Source organism: Saccopteryx bilineata, chromosome 1 (assembly GCF_036850765.1).
Source record: "Saccopteryx bilineata isolate mSacBil1 chromosome 1, mSacBil1_pri_phased_curated, whole genome shotgun sequence".
NCBI classification, from domain to species: Eukaryota; Metazoa; Chordata; class Mammalia; order Chiroptera; family Emballonuridae; genus Saccopteryx; species Saccopteryx bilineata.
The window spans coordinates 155,288,226-155,308,836 of NC_089490.1; the positions used below are offsets into that span (position 1 = coordinate 155,288,226).

The following is a 20,611-nucleotide window of genomic DNA, read 5'->3' on the forward strand; positions in this document are numbered from 1 at the left end:
ATGAAAAATTTTGCAGATCCTGCCCAACCTGTGGCGGCACAGTGGATAAAATGTCAACCTGGGCCCTGGCCAGTTGGCTCAGCGGTAGAGCGTCGGCTTGGCGTGTGGGGGACCCGGGTTCGATTCCCGGCCAGGGCACATGGGGGAAGCGCCCATTTACTTCTCCACCACCACCCCCTCCTTCCTCTCTGTCTCTCTCTTCCCCTCCCGCAGCCAAGGCTCCATTGGAGCAAAGATGGCCCGGGCGCTGGGGATGGCTCCTTGGCCTCTGCCCCAGGCGCTAGAGTGGCTCTGGTCTCGGCAGAGCGACGCCCCAGAGGGGCAGAGCATCGCCCCCTGGTGGGCAGAGCCTCGCCCCTGGTGGGCGTGCTGGGTGGATCCCCGTCGGGCGCATGCGGGAGTCAGTCTGACTGTCTCTCCCCGTTTCCAGCTTCAGAAAAGTACAAAAAAAAAAAAAGTCAACCTGCAATGCTAAAGTCCCTGGTTTTAAAACGTGGGCTTGCCCAGTCAAGGAACATATGACAAGCAATCAATGAACAACTAAAGTGAAGCTTTACTTTAGTTGAGCTTATGCTTCTTGCTCCCCACCCCACCTTTCTCTCTATAAAATAAACAAACAAACAAACAAACAAATAATTAAATAAATAAATAACTTTGCTGATCCTGGACTCAGAACATTTTGGAACTATACTGTTCAATATAGTGGCTACCAGCCACATATGGCTGCTGAGCCCTTGAAATGGGGCTTGTGTGACTAGGGAATGGAATTTTAAATTTTGTTTAATTCTAATTAATAAACTATGTTGACTGTTGAAATGGTAAGATTTCACAGATGTGTTAAAATAAAATATGGTGTTAAAATTCACTTTAGCTGTTCCTTCTTCCTTTTTCCTTTTTTTTTCCTTTTTTTCTGTATTTTTCTGAAGCCGGAAATGGGGAGAGACAGACAGACTCCCGCATGCGCCCGACCAGGATCCACCCAGCACGCCCACCAGGGGGCGACGCTCTGCCCACCAGGGGGCGATGCTCTGCCCCTCCCGGGCGTCACTCTGCCCCTCCGGGGCGTCGCTCTGTTGTGACCAGAGCCACTCTAGCGCCTGGGGCAGAGGCCGAGGAGCCATCTCCAGCATCTGGGCCATCTTTGCTCCAGTGGAACCTCGGCTGCGGGAGGGGAAAAGAGAGACAGAGAGGAAGGAGAGGGGGAGAGGTGGAGAAGCAGATGGGCGCCTCTCCTGTGTGCCCTGGCCGGGAATCGAACCCAGGACTTCTGCACGCCAGGCCGACGCTCTACCGCTGAGCCAACCGGCCAGGGCCCTTCTTCCTTTTTAAATGTTGCTGGAAGAAATTTTAACTACTCTAAGTGGTTTGCATTGTATTTCTATTAGTGCTGCTCACCAGCTCCTTAGTCTCCTGATGAGGATTTATCCACCCGGGCACTATTGATTTGGGGTGGATAATTCTTTGTTGCGGGGGACTGTCTTGTGCCCTATAGAGTGTTGAGCAGCATCCCTGGCCTCTACCCACAGCATCTTCCAGTTTTGACAATGACAAATGTCCCCCTGGGAACAGAAGTGCCCTGAGTTGTAAACTCCTCCTAACCTAATGTAAACTCTTCCATTAGATGACAGAGACTCTTGTGTGTTCTCAACAACACGCCAGGCAAGTTTCCAAGTCTTGGTACACTCTGTCCTCACACCACCCCCATCTTCATCTCCACCTGCTATCTTCCCCATCTCTCAAGACTCAGCTCAAATGAACCCTTTCCCAAGAAGCCATCCTGTTTGCTCTCTACTAAGTCCTCCATGCAGGCCAGCTGGTTCTCCCTGGCGATGCTGACCCGGGTCGGCCTTACATCTGGCCATTCATTTTGTGGTAGCCCTTTGTAGTGGGTTGAATGGTGGCTCCTCTAAAATATGTCCAAGTCCTAACCTCTGTAATCTGTGAATGAAACAGGACCTTATTTCGAAAGGGGGTCTTTATGGGTGGAATTAAGCAATGGATATCGAGATGACGTCATCCTGGAATTAGGGTGATCCTTAAATCTAATGATAGATGTCCTTATAAGAGAAAGGTAGAGGGATATTGGAAAGATGTAGACACAGAGGAGACAGCCACGTGACAGTGGAGGCAAGAGTTAGTGAAATGATGAATCAATCTCCAAGCCAAGGAACTTCTGGCAGCCACCAGAAGCCAGGAGAGAGTCATCGAAAAGATTCTCCCAGAGGGAGTGCAGCCCTGCTGTCACCTTGATTTCAGACTTCTGGCCTACAGAACTGTGAGATAATATGTTTCTGTTGCTTTAAACCCCCAGCTTGCAGTTCTTTGTTAAGCAGCCCCGGGACTCCAGTAGTTGGAAGGGGGTTTTGAAAATGAAAATCAGACCAGGTCATTCCTCTGCCTGCCACCCTCCCATGGTTCAGCCACCCTTGGAATAAAATCTAAACTCCTCACGTGGTCCTGCCCTTTTCTCCTTCCCCATCCTCCTTCCACCTTTCCCTACTCCCATGGCTTTACTCTTCACTCTGCTGACCTCCTCGCTGCTCCTCAAATGTATCGAGCTTGGTCCAGCCTCAAGGCTTTTGTACTGCTGTGTCCTCTGTCAGGAATGCCCTTCCTGCAGATAGTGCTTGGCTCCCTCCCATCAGGTCACCTCCTCAGAGAGGAAGGCCTTCCCTAACCACCCGGTTTATCTATAACCCACTTGGCAGGCACACCCCAGACTTCCCACTATCGGCTGTGCTGTGCTCATGTTCCCAGCATTGATGGCCACAGATGCCCCAAGCAGTACCTGAATGCTTTTGATGCTGACGAGTCCCTGAGAATTCCAGAAGGAATTGCCCACTCCCAGTGCCACAAATCTCATTATGGTTCCTTCACTTTCCATCAGAAGGCGCTGCCTGGGGGCCAAGCCTCACTTGGTTTAGGCGACCCCTATTCTTCACTGGGGTAGGGACCTCTTGCTTACCTAAAGAGGACAGGGCTGGCAAGAAACACCTGGCAGGAGCACAGCCTGTGCTGGCCTCCCCTGGAGATGGAAATATTTCCAAGCAACCCCTGCATCAAGGTGCTGTAGCTCTATTTGGTTCTATGTTCCTGCAACACACCAGGCATAGTTCTGTCTCAGGGCCTTTGCACATGTTACTCCTTCTACCTGCTTATGCTTCCTCATCTTCATGTCTCAGGCCAATGACATTCATACCCTGGGCCAGTTGCCATCTGCATTACCACTCACAACCGCTCTGGTATGATGCATAGGGCCAGATATTCAGTAAGCACTCAATGAATACTCACTCTGGTGATCATTTCTGTCCCTCTGAACCTTATGCCTCTTTTTGAGTCCAGAGACAATGGCCTTCACAACTGATTCCAAAAAAGCCTTCAGCCTTCCAGGGCTGAGAGAAGCCCCTTTATTCCCCCAGCCCCCTGGACAGCATCCAGACTCACCCCGGGCAAGGTCTTCTGTTCGTGTAGAGCAGTCTGAGCTTTGATGGCAGAATCCCTGGCACAGTAAGTGAGAAAGGCACAGCCTGGAGGTGAGAGAATGGAGGTGTTAAAAGCAGAGGATTCTGTATACCCATGGTTACAGCAGCATAATTTACAATAGCCAAGAGGTGAAACACCCCAAGTGCCCATGGATGGATGGATGGATAAACACAATGTAGTCCAGCCATACAGTGGAATATTATTCAGTCTGTAAAGAAGAAATTCTGACACCTGCTACAGCATTGATGGACATTGAGGATATTTTGCTCAGTGAAATAAACCAACCACAAATAGACAAATAATGTATAATTCCACTCATAGGAGGTGGCCAGAGGAGTCAAATCCATGGAGATAGAAATTAGAATGGTGGGTGCCACGGCTGAGGGAGGAGGCTGAAGAGTTAGTGTTTAATGGGGAGAGAGTATCAGTTTGGGAAGGTGGGAAAGTCCTGGAGATGGATGGTGGTGATGGCTGCACACAATGTGACTGTGCCAAATGCCACCAAGCTGTGCACTTAACAATGGTTAAGATGGTCAATTTAATATTGTGCAGTTTACTATAGTAAAAAAAAAATAGAAAGGAGAAAAATGGTTAAAATGGTAGGCTTTATGTTGTGTGTAATTTACTACAATTAAAATAATAAAAAGAGGACCCTGAGACCACCTTTTGGGGAGGTAGTAGCAGTGATTCAGTGCCCCCTACTGCCTCTTCTCATAGAGTGAAACAGGGAAGGTATGAGAGGAGCCCCAGCTATTAATGAAGTCCATGGCTCACACTGATAAAGAGATGCTCAGACTGTGGGCTGGGTGATGTGGGGTCAGGGGAGTGGGCAGAGCTGTGTCCTGGGGGAGGGGTGGTGGGAAGACAGTGGGGAGGGCACCAGCAGCTCCCAGAAGCCAGAAGAGGTCCCAGCACTGGGATGAGAAGCAATGGGCACTGCTACTGATTTGCTTTTGATCTTGAATGGGACACTGCTCCATCTTTGCCTCAGTTTCCCCAATCATAGAGAATGATCTGAGAGCACCATGAAGTGGACCAACCAAAAGGCATCAGCGGAGTGAGATGGTATGTAGGTCGGTGGCAAAAAGCAGGGTCCATCAGGAGAGGCAGGGGTCAGGGCTAGCCCTGAAGGGGTCCAAAGCCAGGGTGTGAATGGATGACCACCTGGGATTGGGGCAGGGGGTGGAGTATAAGGGTGGGAGGCAGTGTGAGGCATTGGAAGTGACAGAGGCAAGAAACACTGAGAGACAGAAACAAAAATAAGCAATGAGAAAGAAGCACCCAGAGAAAGACCAATAGACCAAAGGTATTTTGAAAGATGTTTGCAGGAGGAGGGGGTGGGGGTTGCAGGCAGGTGTCAGGTACCCTGGGATGGACACAGAAGTCTGGGCCCAGAGCTGGGTTTTACCTCTCTAACATCTGTGGGCCTTGTTTTCAATGCCTGTGAAATAAGACCATCATTTGCTGCTCTGATGCTTTTGGTCTCTGAGTCCCTCATCCCCACCTCCTCCCATTCATGGTCCCTATCTCTCTGCCTCCCTTCACTCCTGGCCTCCTGTGCAGAGGACCTCTAGGGTGCCCACTTCTGTCCCAGGCAGGAGCTAATTAAAGCTGAGTTGTTGTTTTTTGTTTTTGGTTGTTTTTTTTTTTGCATTTTTCTGAAGCTGGAAACAGGGAGAGACAGTCAGACAAACTCCCGCATGCGCCCAACCGGGATCCACCCGGCACGCCCACCAGGGGGCGATGCTCTGCCCATCCTGGGCATCTCCATGTTGCGACCAGAGCCACTCTAGCGCCTGAGGCAGAGGCCACAGAGCCATCCCCAGCGCCCGGGCCATCTTTGCTCCAACGGAGTCTTGGCTGCGGGAGGGGAAGAGAGAGACAGAGAGGAAGGTACGGCGGAGGGGTGGAGAAGCAAATGGGCACCTCTCCTGTGTGCCCTGGCCGGGAATCGAACCCGGGTCCTCCGCACGCTAGGCCGACGCTCTACTGCTGAGCCAACTGGCCAGGGCTAAAGCTGAGTTTTGATAGGCTATGCTCACCACAATGGCTGCTCCTACCAGCTGGGCTGGGTGATGGGGGGGGGGTCCCTGCCCCAGGCCTGAGACATCTACCAGAATCCTGAGGAGGGGGGCACCAGGAGAGCTGATGAGAGTTCATAGCATTTTTAAAAACATTTGTAAAATGTAAAATACTACAGCCACTGTGAAGAACAGTTTGGTGGTTCTTCAAAAAGAACTTAGATGTAGAATTATCATATGATCCAGCAATTCTACTTCTGGATAGATACCCAAAAGAACTGAAAGCAGGGACTCAAGAAATATTTGCACACACATGCTCACAGCACCATTATTCACAATAGCCAAAAGGTAGAAACAACCCAAATATTGATCAACAGATGAATGGATAAATGAAATGTGAAATGTATGTACAATAAAGTATTATTCAACCTTAGAAAAGAAGGAAATTCTTTTTTTTTTCTGTATTTTTCTGAAATTGGAAACGAGGAGGCAGTCAGACTCCCGCATGCGCCCGACCCAGCTCCACCCGGCATGCCCACCAGGGGGCGATGCTCTGCCCATCTGCGGCATTGCTCCGCTGCAACCAGAGCCATTCTAGCACCTGAGGCAGAGGCCACAGAGCCATCCCCAGTTCCTGGGCCAACTTTGCTTCAATGGAGCCTCAGCTGTGGGAGGGGAAGAGAGAGACAGAGAGGAAGGAGGGGTGGAGAAACAGATGGGCTCTTCTCCTGTGTGCCCTGGCCGGGAATCGAACCCGGGACTCCTGCACGCCAGGCCAACGCTCTACCACTGAGCCAACTGGCCAGGGCCAAGAAGGAAATTCTGACCCATGTTACAACTTGAATGAACCTAGGGACATTATATTCAGTGAAATAAGCCAGACACAAAAGGCCAAATACTATATAATATCACTTTCTGAGGTTCCAAAAGGAATCAGATCCACAGAGACAGACAGCAGAATGGTGGGAGCCAGGGGGAGGAGGGTGGGGAATCCATGTTTAAAGGGACAGAGTGTCAGTTTGGGAAGATGAGAATGTTCTGGAGATGGATGGTGGTGATGGTTGCACAACAATATGAGTGTACTTAATGCCACTGAGCTGTACACTGTAAAATGGTGAATTTTACCACAATAAAAAATCATAATTGATATATATATATTACAAACCTCCTCTCTCCCCCCCCCCAAAAAGAAGTTCAGAACATATAAGGATACAATGTAACAAATAATTATAAAGTCATGTGACCATTTCACAGGTCCAGAAATAGAACATACCAGAAGCCCCAATGTTCCTCCTACTCTACGACAGGAGTAGAGTTCTTCTCCCAAAAGTGACCATTCCCCTGGCCCTTGTGATAACCAGGTTATTGCTTTCATATGGCTTTCCACACCACATGCATCACTACTCAATGTAGTTGAGTGCTTCCCTGTGTTGAACTTACATAAATGGAATCAGAGCCCATGTTCTCTTTTGTGTCTGGTTTCTTCCATTCAACAAGGGGTTGTTGTGTGTCTCAGGGATTAATTTCTTTTTGTTTCTATGTAATATTTTATCTCATGAATACACTAAAAATGGTTATCCATTGTCCGTGGAAGGCATTTAGCCTGTTCATTGTTTGGGACTATCATGAATAAAGCTGCTATGGAACATTCTTGCATATATACATATTTTGATGCACAAATGCATATCCAATAATGGGATTGCTGGTTATAGGTTGGTGTATGTTTAACTTTAATTCATTCTTTCAGTTTTCCAAAGTGGGTTGCACCCATGTATAATGTATACTTCCACCAACAGGGTCTGAGAATCTTATTAGTGCTTCTTTCTCACCAAATTGGTTTTTCCAGGCTTTTAAATGTTAGTCATTATGATGCGTGTGCCATTGCATTTCCTTGAAATTTTAACATACATTCCTAGAGTTATTAATGAAGCCAGGCACATTGTTGCTCTGTAAAAGTTCTTTATATATTGTGTGTATTTATTCGTTTTTGGTTATGGATGATGCAAACATTTTCTCTCAATCCATTATCTTTCTATTCTTTTTCTGTATGTATGTTTCTATTTTCTGAATTTACTCCCCCAAGGTTCCTCCTTGGGTCCATTTTTGCTTGTGGAGTCCTCCCTGCAGAACATGAAATGTGCTGACTCTGGGAGGGTAGAGAAAGACCCTGGAGCACCTTCCCATATAAACCATCAGCCTTTACATTCTGAAGTTTTGTTGCAGGAGGAACAATCAAATCGCGGGCCGCTATCCCTGGTGCTGAAACGTTTCCCACTTCTCTTTGTCCAACTTCTTCTGGGACTCTTAGTTTTTCTCTCCTAGTTGGTGAAAATGTGTGATGTTTACCCGTGTCTGGGTAAATAGAACCTTCTGGGTAAACAGAGTTTTCAGTTCCTAGTAGGATTGGATTCCTCCCCCCCACCCAATTCATACGTTGCTTTCCTAACTCCCAGGACCTCAGAATGTGCCCTTATTTGGAAATAGAGCCATTGCAGATGTAATTAGTTAAGAAGAGGTCATACTAGATTAAGATGAGCCTAATGCAATAGAATTGTTGTACTCAGAAGAGAGAAGGAATCTGGACACAGAGACATACACACAGGGAGAAGGCCATGTGAAAACAAAGGCATGTATCATCAAGCCAAGGAACAGTGAGGATTGCCAGCAGCACTGGAAGCTGGAAGAGGGGCCTGGACCAGGTTCTCCCCCACAGTCTCAGAAGGAACCAACTCAACTGATATCATGATATCACACTTCCAACCTCCATAACTGTACTCTCTGTGGGAAACCTTACCCCACCCGATGCCCACATCAGGCAAGTCTCTCATCCTGATTCCACACCACACCACACACCAGCCCCATTGATAACATGGGAGCTTGGGTTGGGTATCCATAAGCTCCTCCCCAAACTGGCTGAACCCTGAGGGGTTAACTGATGGGTGGGGCAAGTAGAGAGGGCAGTCCTTCCTTCAAGAACCAGTAGACAGAATGCTTAGCACTCAACAATCCTATGGTTTCCTTTACATCTAAAGTTCAGACCAGGACTTAGCTTGGGGGTGGACAGTGCCCACAGATATCTCGAGACCCAAAGACAGAGTGGCACTAATGGGGGGATCTCTGGGGAGCAAGAGATTTCTCCATGTATGAAAGTTTCCTAATAACTAGATCTGCCTCATTACGGCTCTCTTGATGAGGAGAGGGCTCCCCATTCCTGAATGTAAGTAAGCAGCTCCGCATAGAGGAAATTTATATGCCAGGGAATTTTTAGGGTCCCTCCTCATGTCAAGATCCTCTGCTCTCTGCTCTGGGGTCATTTGGGATTTCATGTTGAAATTGTAATAACAATAATAGTCTATGTCCACTGAGCATCAGGCATCTTACGGGGGCATGTCACCCATATCAACTGAATCCTGAGACTAGCCTAAGAAAATGATATTATTATTATTATCCCCATTTTACAGATGGGAAAACTGAGACATCAGCTATTGAGTCATCTGTTTGATGTCACAGAGCTAAAGGGGCCAGCAGTTTCCGAGTTACAGAAAATTCCAACACACTGGGGACTACTTAAGTTGCTGAAGCTTGTTACATTGATTAGATGGCCTAAAAATTTTTTTTAATGAATAAAAAAACATTGGCTTTTCCTTCTTAATATTTATAATATTTATTCTCATGCATAAGTCTGGAATTGTTGTCACTTATTGGGAAGCTTGGGGACTCGCCCTGGCTGGCCATGTCCCTGGCTGCACTGACCCTGGCCACACCCATGCTCGGTTTTTCACTGACCATCTTTGAAAACCATATTTCCTTGGTCCACACACCTTAATTCTCAGCTGTGGTTCACTTCTCCTGAACCTTAGGTCCCATCTAAGTTGACCCCTTCTCTGGGAAGCCTTTCCACCCCCAACCAATGATGGATAAGGCATCTCATGGGCTTTTTCTGTGCCTGTATTTCCCCCACCACAGTTATGCTTACTCGGGCTGTAGCTGCCTAGTCATGTGTTATTTGCCCCCTCAGTACCTGAGGATCAGAACAGGGTGTATCCTAGTCACTGACATGTCCCCAGTGCCCAGCATTGGGCCCAGAACACAGTGTGTGCTCAGTAAGAATCTGGCCACTGATCATGGCCATCATCCTGATCCAGCTCCATCATCTCTCACCTGGACCAGGGCAGTTGCTTCTGCCCTAGTCTGCCAACTTCTATCTGAACCCCCAGAGTGTCCTCCCCTCTGAAGCCACAAGAAGGCAACTGTGTACACCTGAGTCAGGTTCTGTCCCCCGCTGCCCACAGCCCTCCAGGGCTCCCACCTCCTTCAAGGTAAAAGGCCAAGTCCTCTCTAAGCCCCCATGGCCTTACACAACCTTCCACCGCCCACTCCCAGCCCTCATCCCCTCCCTTGCTCCCTCACTTACTCTGCTCAAGCCACACGGGCCTCCTCATTACTCCACCAGGCCAGGCATGGTCCTGCCCCACAACCTTTGTACATGCTGTTCTGAAATGTGCTCCTCACCAGGTCTCCTCACTCTCGCTTCCTTCAGGTATTGACTCAAATGTCATCCCCTTAGTGAAACCCTGTTTGAGTACCTCAACCATCTCCCACCATGTTCTTTTTTTTCTAGTACCCTTATAACCATCTCACATGCCATATATTCTATTTGTTTATCTCTGTCTCCCCCACTGAAATGTAGCTTCCACAATGACAGAAGTTTTTACGTTTTTCAGCATCCCCAAGACCTATATACTGCTGGGTATGCAGCAGGTGCTCAATAAATGCTTTTTGACTAACTGAATGGATTTATTTTGTTTCTGAACTGATCTGCTAATATCAAAACCATCTCCTTGAGGTCAATGACCACATTTGATTCATTTTTATCCCTTACCTTCCCCCCGCCGGTCACTATTTTTTGAGCACCTATTGTGTGCCAGCTTTGCTGGGGTAACAAATGCAGGAAAGAACCTTGTTCATCTTTTCTTTGATCCCCAACATCTCCTTCTCTCCCAGGCCAGGACCTCAACCATAACCAATCATGTGAACCCCTCATTCTAAACCCCTTTGATCCAAAACCCCCTGCACACTGATACCTCACATTTTTGGTCCTTAACTTCAGCTCTGTAATCTAGTGGCTAATCTAGGCCCAATGCCTTTCTACTGTGTGATCTTTGGCCAACCACTTAACCTCTCTGAGCCCCCACTTTCTCATTCATAAAACATGAGTCACAATACTATCTATTTAGGATTATAAGAGACATCCCTTCTGCTGTGGGACTACCTCTCCATCACCCAAATGCCCCTGGCCACCCTCTCCACTACTCCTCTCATCCTCAGGCTGTCACCCACTTCACAGAAAACAATGGGGCTGATGAGCCCTCTCCCCTATTCACTATTCCTCCCTACATTTGTAAACTCACCAGTTCCTGTCCAAGAGGGCAATGCCCTAGGCTCAGAGATTACACTCCTGGACCCTCCATTGGGTGCACTGTTTCCAGGCTGTCCTCTCACCTCCCTGGCTACCACTTCTCAAACTTTTTTGTTGCCTTCTCCTCTGCCCCAGCCTTCCATATCGGGGTTTCTCAGAGCTCTTCTGGCCCCCCCCCTTCCCCAATCTCCTGCCCACAGTCATCTTGAGTCCTCCCAGGTTTTAGTCATCATTGCTGCACCAGTGATTCATCCATCCTTGCACCCACCCTTTCACTTGTCCAGCCAGCCAGCCAGCCAGCGAGCCATCCACCCAGCCACCCACGCACCCATGCATGTATGCATACATCTATTCGTCCATCTATCTGCTACTCATTCATCCTAGAGCAGGGTCTCTCCCCTTGGCACTGCTAACACTGGGGCTAGCTCACTTCTGTGGGGCCATCCGGAGCACTTCAGAGTGTTGAGCAGCATCCCTAGCCCCACCCACTCAATGCCAGGAGCATCCTATGTTGTGACAATCACAGATGTCTCCAGACATCATCCAGTGACCCTTGGGAGCAGGGTCAGCCTAGGTGATATCCACTTCACAAGAACCCTCCCTCTTCCTCATCTCCCACCCTCCCCTGCCAAGAACTAATAATTTGACATCTTAAATATGTCTCCAGCAATCCCCTCTCTCCATGCCTAAAGCCCAGGTCCAGCTCAGGCCTCAACCTATCCCATCTGAGTGGCTTGGCTGCCTCTCTGATCTTTGGCCTCCCATCCTCCCTCCATCCTTCTTCCACACAAGCCACCAAAGGAATATCCCCGCAGTCAGCTGTGAACTATGTTCCTCCCTAACTCTCAGTCATGTCATGGCTTCCCAGTGCCCTCAGGTCAAAGCCAAGATTGTCAGTCCTTACAGCCCTCCCAACCTAATTACTGTTGTCTTCTGACCTGTTTTCTCAACACTTCCCTCCAATGCCCTTAAATTCAATCCTCTTGTAATTTCCCAGACACACTGGTTGCCCCCTTCATGCCTCTAGATGCCTGATATCTAGCCATGTTCTAGGACTCTGTGCCTTAATTTTCCCATCTAGTAAATGGAAGATCAGTAATCTACATTCTAAAGATTCTGAGGAATGATCTCCCTAAGGGATCCTATCTTTCCCTTGCCCACAGCCCTCCACGGTTCCCACTCACTTACTTGTTCATCCATCCATCCATCCATCCATCCATCCATCCATCCATTATTCATCCATCTTTCCATCTATTTATCCATTAGTTCATCCATCCATATATTCCTCCAACCATCCATTTATATATATATTCATCCACCCATTCATCCACTCACTGACCCATCCATCAATCTATTCAGCATTCTATTCATCCACCTACTTTTTTCACCCAATTCATTTATACATCCACTGAGTCATTGTTATCCATCCATTCATTCATGCCTACATTCATCTACTCACTTATCTATCTATCTATCTATGTGTTAGCCAGTCCACCCTCCCACATTTCATATCTTCCCCATACCCCCATCCTTTCATGTCCTCATTCATCCACATGCTCCACTTCAACATGGCAAACAAGATGCAGTCTCTGCCCCCTTCTGTCTCAGTGATGATTACCACAACTTCAGACCAACAAGACTATTGCTAGGTCAGTGTCTCTCAAATCTAGCAGCCCTTCCCTCTGGCTTTGGTCACCCTCAGTCAAAGGACAACCAGCCTCTCTGGATGGCTTTCAACCTGAGTCTACATCTCACAATCACATCTTTCTCTACCTCCTCTATTATTCTTCCAAAGTGGGTCAAGACTCAGGCTGGGAGGTGTGATTGCTGTGTGACTTGGGGCTGGGTGTTGGCACTCTCTGAGCCCCAATTCTTCACCTGATCAATGTGGCCAAGCGAAATCTGGTTGTCTATGAACTACTGTAACCTGAACACATGACTGCTCCTTTTCATGCCTCTCTTCCCATGCTGTGGACCTCATGCCATGGAGAAGCTCCCACTTCATCCATGCGGGTGAGTAGGAAATGGGTCTTTTCTGAATAATCCTGGGAGGCTAGAAAGAGGCTGGTGGTGACAATGGCAGGTAACAAGACATAAAGTTCCCTTTCCATGGAGGTCTAACTGAGATCCTCTCTTGCTCTAAATTCTTTAATGGCTCCCAACTGCTCTCAGTCTAGCCTCAGAGGATCTTCATGCTCTAGTTCCTGCTGATTCACTGGGCTCATCTCCCATGTCTCACCTAATTCTTTATCAACTTCAGCTGTGCCCCTTCATACCTCCAGGACTTTGCAAACCCAGTGCCTTCTGCCCATATCTATAAAGTCAGAGACATCCATCTAGCTGAATCACTGCTGCATTTCACACCCATCATAGGGCCCATAACACAGAAAATACTTCTGTTAACAAATAAATGAAATGTTTTCTCCACCTGCCAAGCTCCTATTCATCCTTCAGAGCCCCAGTGCTAATGCTCCTCTTCTATGCAGCAGGATTCCCCAAGCAGAATCCCTGATTCCTTATCTAGTTCTCTCAACATTGCATCCCTTCCTCAGATCCAACACTGAGCACTATGGCTATAGATGCCGATGTCTGCCTCTATCCATTAGAGGACCCTTGAACCTCACTACTACTATAAGGCAAGTCTTCAAAAGGCTTTCAGGAAGTGTTGATTGACTGGATGAGTGAATTAATAAGTGTGGTCTTACTGTTTCTTTTCTTTTCTTTTTTTTTTTTTTGTATTTTTCTGAAGCTGGAAACGGGGAGAGACAGTCAGACAAACTCCCGCATGCACCCGACCGGGATCCACCAGCATGCCCACCAGGGGCGACGCTCTGCCCACCAGGGGGCGATGCTCTGCCCCTCCAGGGCGTCGCTCTGCCGCGACCAGAGCCACTCTAGTGCCTGGGGCAGAGGCTAAGGAGCCATCCCCAGTGCCCGGGCCATCCCTGCTCCAATGGAGCCTCAGCTGAGGGAGGGGAAGAGAGAGACAGAGAGGAAGGAGGGGGTGGGGGTGGAGAAGCAAATGGGCGCTTCTCCTATGTGCCCTGGCTGGGAATCGAACCCGGGTCCCCCGCACGCCAGGCCGACGCTCTACCGCTGAGCCAACCGGCCAGGGCCGGTCTTACTGTTTCTTTAAAAAAAATTTTTAATTAATTATTTATTTATTTTAGCAATTGAGGAAGGGAGAGACAGAGAGAGGAACATCGAACCACCCCTGCATGTGCCCCACCCGGGGACCGAATCTGGCAATCTCTATGCTTCAGGATAGTGCTCCAACCAACCAAGCTCTCCAACCAGAGCCTTACTGAGTGTTTCTTATGGCCAGGTTCTCATCTGCCAATATCAGGGGTGAAAGAGAGAGACATGAGCCTAATTCAGAGATAGTTCCAAGTTCCAACTACAATGCCAGAAATTCTCAAACAGATCTGTCAGATAAGCCCCACATCAGAAGGGGACTGGGGCTTCCAAGACCCTTCGATCTTTTTCTGTCAGGGCAAAAGCTCTATCCTCCCTTAACTGAAGCTTCCAACATTAGCACTCCTTTGGGCCTTCACACATGCTATTCTCTCCACCAGAAATACCTTCCCCTGACAACAAATCCTTCTTACCCTCAGGTCTCAGCTTAGTCACATAGTAGACCCAACTCCCACTGACCAAGCAGGAACTCTGTGCCAAAAACTTGAACTTCTAACCCCATCCTCACCTTCCCCTACCCCCTCTGAGATGGGAGGCTCCTCTGGCCTCCTGATTCTATAGCTGACAACACTGGGGCTTGGAGAGATGAAGGTGCCTGCCCAAGTCCACATAGCCAATAAGGTGCAGAGAAACCAAACTCATATCAACACTAAGCTCTTAACCACTCTCCCACACTGTCCGCCTCTTCCAGGAAAGCCCTCTTGGCCTCCACACATGCAAGGACAAAGCCTCCTCTAGGTTGTCTTTGCCAGTATGTGTTTCTGCCATCATAGTCTTGACATTAATACCTGTAACCTTCTGGTTTGTCACTGTGTCTCCCCACCAGACAGGATCTGGACTTAGAAGGGTCTGGGGGTGGGGGGAATGTATCTATCTGTTTTGTCCATCATTGTATCCCAGGCCTAGACCAGGGCTTGGTACACAGCAGGAGTTCAATAAATGTTGGTCATATTGGAATATGGATTCACATATTGCTCACTCTCACAGAGCTTCCTGATTGCATGACATTTCAGCTCTGCTCAAATGCAGGCACACAGTAGGTGTTCAATCAATGTCCTCTGCCTAAAGGAGGGCAGAAGAGATGTCACAGTTACTTTTAAGGCTCCAGGGACCTCATAAAAGCCTGAAAAAAATCAATGAATGGGCATCTGGGGAAACTGAGGCACACAGCAGTGTGTCTGGCTCAAAGCCACAGAGCCAACCACAGTGGCTCCTGCTCAACCTCTGCCCCCAGCCACTGTCCTCTCTGACGCCTCAGGGAGACTGACTCCTCCCTCAGTCCCCTGCCCCAGGCAGTGCCTGCCGGCTGCCCAGCCCTTGTCTCCCTGGGCCTGGCACATCACACTCGGAATCTCATGCCTCAGAGCTCAGTGTGCTCCAGCCTCCCCTCCTGCCACTGAGTGGAGCAGCTGGTGCTCCCATGGAAACCACAGCACCCCCAACCCCCCACCTGCACCAGCTCCAGGCCCCCCTCACAATCTCAGCTTTAAGATAAATATTGTCATTAACATGCAAATGCATATACGATTACAGCGAACCCTAACGGCAGAATGGGCATTAATATTCAGCCTTGATCAGGGGATAGGGCACCTCAGGGTCCTTATAGGAACCCAGTCACCTCAGAGCAAGGGTCCTTGGAGAGCCTGTCCCCCAGCAGAGGACTGGAAGGAGAAATGACTAGCCACTGGCCACTGTAAGCCCCACCCCAGCCCTCAGTTGCTGGCCTGAGCTGCTGGCTGCTCTGGGGGCACTGGAGGAGGTCCCCTTCCTCTGAATGGGGCACAGATCTGGGGGATGGGGTTGGAAGCAGCCTTGTGGCCTCCTACTCCCCCTTCTCCATCTCTCTCCCTGACTCCCATCCTCTCTCTGCCTCTGTGTGTGTGTGTGTGTGTGTGTGTGTGTGTGTGGTGGAGGATAGGGCTCCCTCTCTCTCCCTCTCTCCTTCTCTCCCCCTCTCTGTCTCTATCGCCATCTCTCTCTCTCTTTTTTGTCTCCATCTCTCTTAAAAGAAAAAAACTCAGCACCCATAGGCCTGTCCTCTTTCTGAGGACCCTTCACTTTCTGCCCTCCCCCCTAAGCCCTGTTCAATTCCTAGAGCCTGGGGATCTGCTGACCTCCCTGCCTTTCTCTTGGTCCCAGCAAGATCCCGTACTGCATAGGCCCTTAGGAATTGGAATGCCCTGTCCCACCACTGGCTGTGACCGTCAAATGTCACAGCCACCTCCCCCATGCCATCTTTGGGGAGTCTTATTCTCAGCTTGGGGGAACCTGTCACCTCTTCATCACTGACATATGCTTCTGCTTCCCCAGCCTAGGAGCAAGACAGGTGGGTGATGGTGGGGAGGGCAGTCCCGGTTGGTTCTTATGACCAAGTAGTTGGCCCTCTGAGCTTCATTTTCCCCTTTTATATAAAATGTGATGATGTTCATAAGCCTTTCTCACTGGAAATCCCTTTGGTGAAAAATCAAACAGGCCCCTGAATATAACAATTAAGGATGAGGTGGTCATGAGGATAATGACAATTCTGAGGAGGGAAGCACAATGACCACATGGTGTTTTTACTTTACCCAATTATGGTCCTTTCAGCTGCCTTGGTGCCCAGCCTCATGGGATTTTCCCCAGCACCCAGGGGCCCAGAAGGCTCTGGGGGGGTTCTCTCCACCCCTGGGACCCAGACCTCCCACCCTTCCACTCTCCTTAACTCCTTAAGCACCAACAGCAGCCACCCTGTTTAGTTGGCTCCCCAGAAATTACATCAGATAAGTGTTGTCCAGGAGGTACCTGCCCCCCACTTTCTATTTATCATTCCACCTCCTTTTGCTTAAGGCCCAGAGAGGGCAACTACTGGCCAGAGGTCACACAGGCTTCTATCCAGCTGCTGGCCCTCATGACACCCCTATTCCAGCTTGCCTCCCACAGGTGAGGTCCCTCCAGGCCCGGCAAAGGTAAGACTAGGAGGGGAATCTATTCTTGACCTGAGGGTTTCGAGTGAAAGCAGACACAAGGAAAGCCCCTCACTCCCTTGTTGCTCTCAGGCCCTGATTCCAGGGTTCAGACCAGCCCAGGGCCCCTGCAAAGAGGAGGGTGAGGACTGAGTGTCATGGACATGCTGCTTTCTAATTTTAAGCCTCCAATGAAAGATGCGAAGTGGGAAAGACTCTGAGACATCTCCCCATCTCAACATTCTCCAGCTATAAAACAATAACCCTCCATTCATAGGGTCCTGGTTTGCTGACAATGGGGAAACTGAGGTTCTGGCCCAGGTGAACACTCAGCCACAGTCCTTGTAATCTCTTCTCCTTTGGGCGGAAATATCCAAGGGAAATTTAAAAATGGGGAAGGGGGCACCTCTGCAACCCATTTTATTCCCTGACCCAGAGCTCACCAGCAGCGTTCCAGTTCAACGTTTGGCAGGCCACATGGACACCCTGACTCCCATCAGAATATCTCTAGGCCTTAAGACATACCAAAGGTTGGGGGTGTGTAGGCAGAGCTCTCAGAACAGCCATGGATACCTGAGCTGGATTCATGGGCAAGAGTGAGCCCTCTGCCTTCCTAGGCCACATGGAGGAGTTAGATTTTCCAGGCTCCACCTCCCCCCCCTTTTTTTTTGTAGTGGTAGAATTTTTAAAAACTGGTTAAGGGTGGGAGAGGTTTCTTTCCTCCCAAGAATACCAGCTGAGAATCTAGCTGAAGTGACTGGCCTGAGCTCCACCCTACCAGACTCTTATTCATTCATTCATTCATTCATTCATTCGACAAACGTGTATTAATTACCATGCCTACAACACTGACGGGAGGATGGGAATAAATGGGTCTGAAATAGGTCATGGGCCCTGGCCCACCCCTAAGGCCCTTCCAGGGTCTTTCCATGGGTGTCCAATGCAATGCCTTTGCCATCTCCAGCCCCAGTCTCCAACACCCAACAGGAGAGCTGTCAAAGCAACCCCAATTCAGACTGGGCTCAAGATCAGAGCCCAGGGCTGGGGCCACAGTCCCTGGGCACCTGCTCCCAGCATGCCATCAGAGAAAACCAAGTGGGAGGGGGACAGGCAGGCCTCTCCACCCCACCTGCTTCCCTGCTGGGTTTGCAGGACACCCACGCCTCCCCTGTCCACCTCAGGATCTGGGCTCTACCAGATGGACAGCCCAGGCTCATCATCATTGGCCTCAGACCTCAACACATTGCTAACAGGATCGGCCAGTTTTAACTTGAGCCAAGGTGGAGGCAGGGAGGGGGAGTACCGAGAAATGGAGGGGGGATGCTAATCCAAACAATCCAAACAGAGAGGGTGGGCAGGGGGAAGGGTGAATGGTAGCATTTGAGCCACCCAAGGCTGGTGCTCCCCCCTCAGCCTGGCTCAGCTCCCTGCGCCCCCCAACCCCCCTCCTGCTTTCTTTGTAGTTACCGATTAGCCCGGGGTCCTGGGCATCCGTGTGTCCCCGGAGGCCAGCTGGACCTGCCCCCACCGGCCTGGCTTTGTGAAAATGACCAAAGCAATGGAGTCCAGAGGTGCAAAATTCCCCGACGGGGCCTGGGGGAGCCAAATGAATTGGGGGGGGGCACAGGGAGGGTAGCAGTGTTCAGGTAGCTACCCCAGCAAAGGGGCAGGAAAGTGGGTGAGGGAGGGAGGAAGGGGTGAGGGTCTGGAGGAATGGGAGAGAAGGGGGAGAGAGAGAGAGAGATGCTGGGGGGGTGGAGAATAGGAGGTAAAGGGAGATGGGAGAGTAGAGAAAGGGAGAGGGGGAGAGAGAGAGAGAGAGAGAATGCCTGAAGGTGGAGAGAGAGAGAGAGTGGGGGCGGAGGAGGGGAGGGGGCCAGATCGGATCTGTCAGCTGCACCCCCAGAGGGGGGAGGAGAGGGTGGGTGGAAAGGGGGGGGGAAATGATGCAGTAGCAGAGGCAAGTAGAGGGAGGAGGTTAGGAGAGGAGGGTTGGGGGAGAGAAGATGCCAGAAGGTGGGATGGGGAAGAGAGGAGAGGGGAGGGAGGGGGTCGGGGCGCCCACCTTTGTGCATGCCCGTGTAGGGATCTTTGAGCACCGTGAGCTCATAGATGCGGCCGAACTGCTCGAATAGCGGCTTGAGGTCCTTCTCGTCCAGGTTGCGCGGGATCTGGCCCACGAAGAGCTTGATGGCGTCCAGGTCTTTCATGCCGTCGGGCTGTCCCCCGGGGGGCTCGGGCCCGCTGCTGCCCACCGGTGAGGGCCGCGGCTGCAGGAGCTGCTGCTGCTGCCGACGCGCCTCGCTCTCCGTGAGGCGGGCCATGGTGGGCGAAGGCGGGCGGCGGGCGCGGGACCGAGCCGGCGGCGGCGGGCGGCGGGCTGACTCGCAGCTAGAGCGACGGACGCCGCCTCCCGCTTCCCTCCCGCCGGGTCCCCGCGCCCTCCTCCCTCCTCCGCGCCCGCTCGCTCCAGCATCAGGACCACAAAAGGGCGGCTCCGCAGCGGCCCCTGGCGACCGGCGCTCTCATAACCATCCTGCTTCTCGCCTCCTGCACGCATTCTGCACTCTTCATTCCTCATTCCACATCCGTGTCCAGCGCCCAGTCCAGGCGGGGAAACTGAGGCCAACGAGCCCTCAAACCCCACCTTTTGGGTAGGTGACGGTGGAGCCTGGAGCAAAACAGACCTGACTTCTAGGTGTCACTGGCTCCTCCCACTGATGACAACAGGAAAATCACTAAAAGCAGAGCCAGGCATTTACAGGGCTGCTCTTGGCACTTTAAGAATACAACTCGGCCCTGCCGGGTTAGCTCAGTCGATTAAGAGCATGGTAGGAAATGACAAAGTTGTGGGTTCGATCCCCCATCAGGGCACACATGAGAAGCAACCAATGAATGCATGACTGAGTGGAACAACAAATGAATGCTTCCCTTCTCCCTCCCCTCTCTCTCCCTTCCTCTCTCTGTCTCTATGAATAAAGTAAGCCCTAGCTGGATGGCTCGTTTAGTTGGAGCGTTGTCCCAGAGTGAGGAGGTTGCTGGTTTGATTCCCCAGTCAGGGCACATACAGAAGCAGCTAAATATTCCTGTCTCTGTCTTCCTGCCTCTCTCACAAAAACAAACAAAAAACCTCATCAGTAGTAGTAGTAACAACAACAAAAGAGCACTTGATAATACTATGTACCAAGTACTGTGCTCAGCACTTTTAAATTTATAACTTACTGAATAGAAATAGCAATTGTGTTACATCAATATCAACCAGAAGTAACATTTTTTGGTCATATTTGTTATGTGCACACAGTGTTCGAAATATTTCAGAGGATATTGATGCATTTGGACCAAGAACTCTATGGACATCATGTCACCTCTGTTTAAAACTCTCCAAAATTTTTCTAAAATTAAATCTGGGTTCTCTGTGCAGTCCCCAATGTCCTACACAACCTGCCTCCATCTCCTCTCTGCCTTCATGTCCTCCCTCTCTCCCCCTTGCTCACTCTGCTGCAGTCACACAGGCCTCCTGACCTTCCCTCCAACATACCAGGCGTCATCCT

The 20,611-nt window shown here is 50.1% G+C and overlaps 1 protein-coding gene across 6 annotated transcripts in view; it reads right to left on the reverse strand.

The window, feature by feature from the left end:
• CELF5 (CUGBP Elav-like family member 5) overlaps positions 1–19,393 on the reverse strand; it is a 45,435-nt gene extending 26,042 nt beyond the window's left edge. For 5 of the 6 annotated variants that reach the window (XM_066276606.1, XM_066276591.1, XM_066276575.1 and 2 more), the window contains exons 1-2: positions 19,126–19,393; positions 3,445–3,527 (exon numbers count right to left, since the gene is read on the reverse strand). In XM_066276606.1, coding sequence (XP_066132703.1) covers positions 3,445–3,527; positions 19,126–19,384 — 342 coding nt within the window. In that variant the 5' untranslated portion in view covers positions 19,385–19,393. Of the gene's footprint in view, positions 1–3,444; positions 3,528–18,527; positions 18,766–19,125 lie in introns of those variants that run through there. The other variant, XM_066276614.1, reaches the window with a different exon arrangement.
• Positions 19,394–20,611: the final 1,218 nt, after the last annotated feature.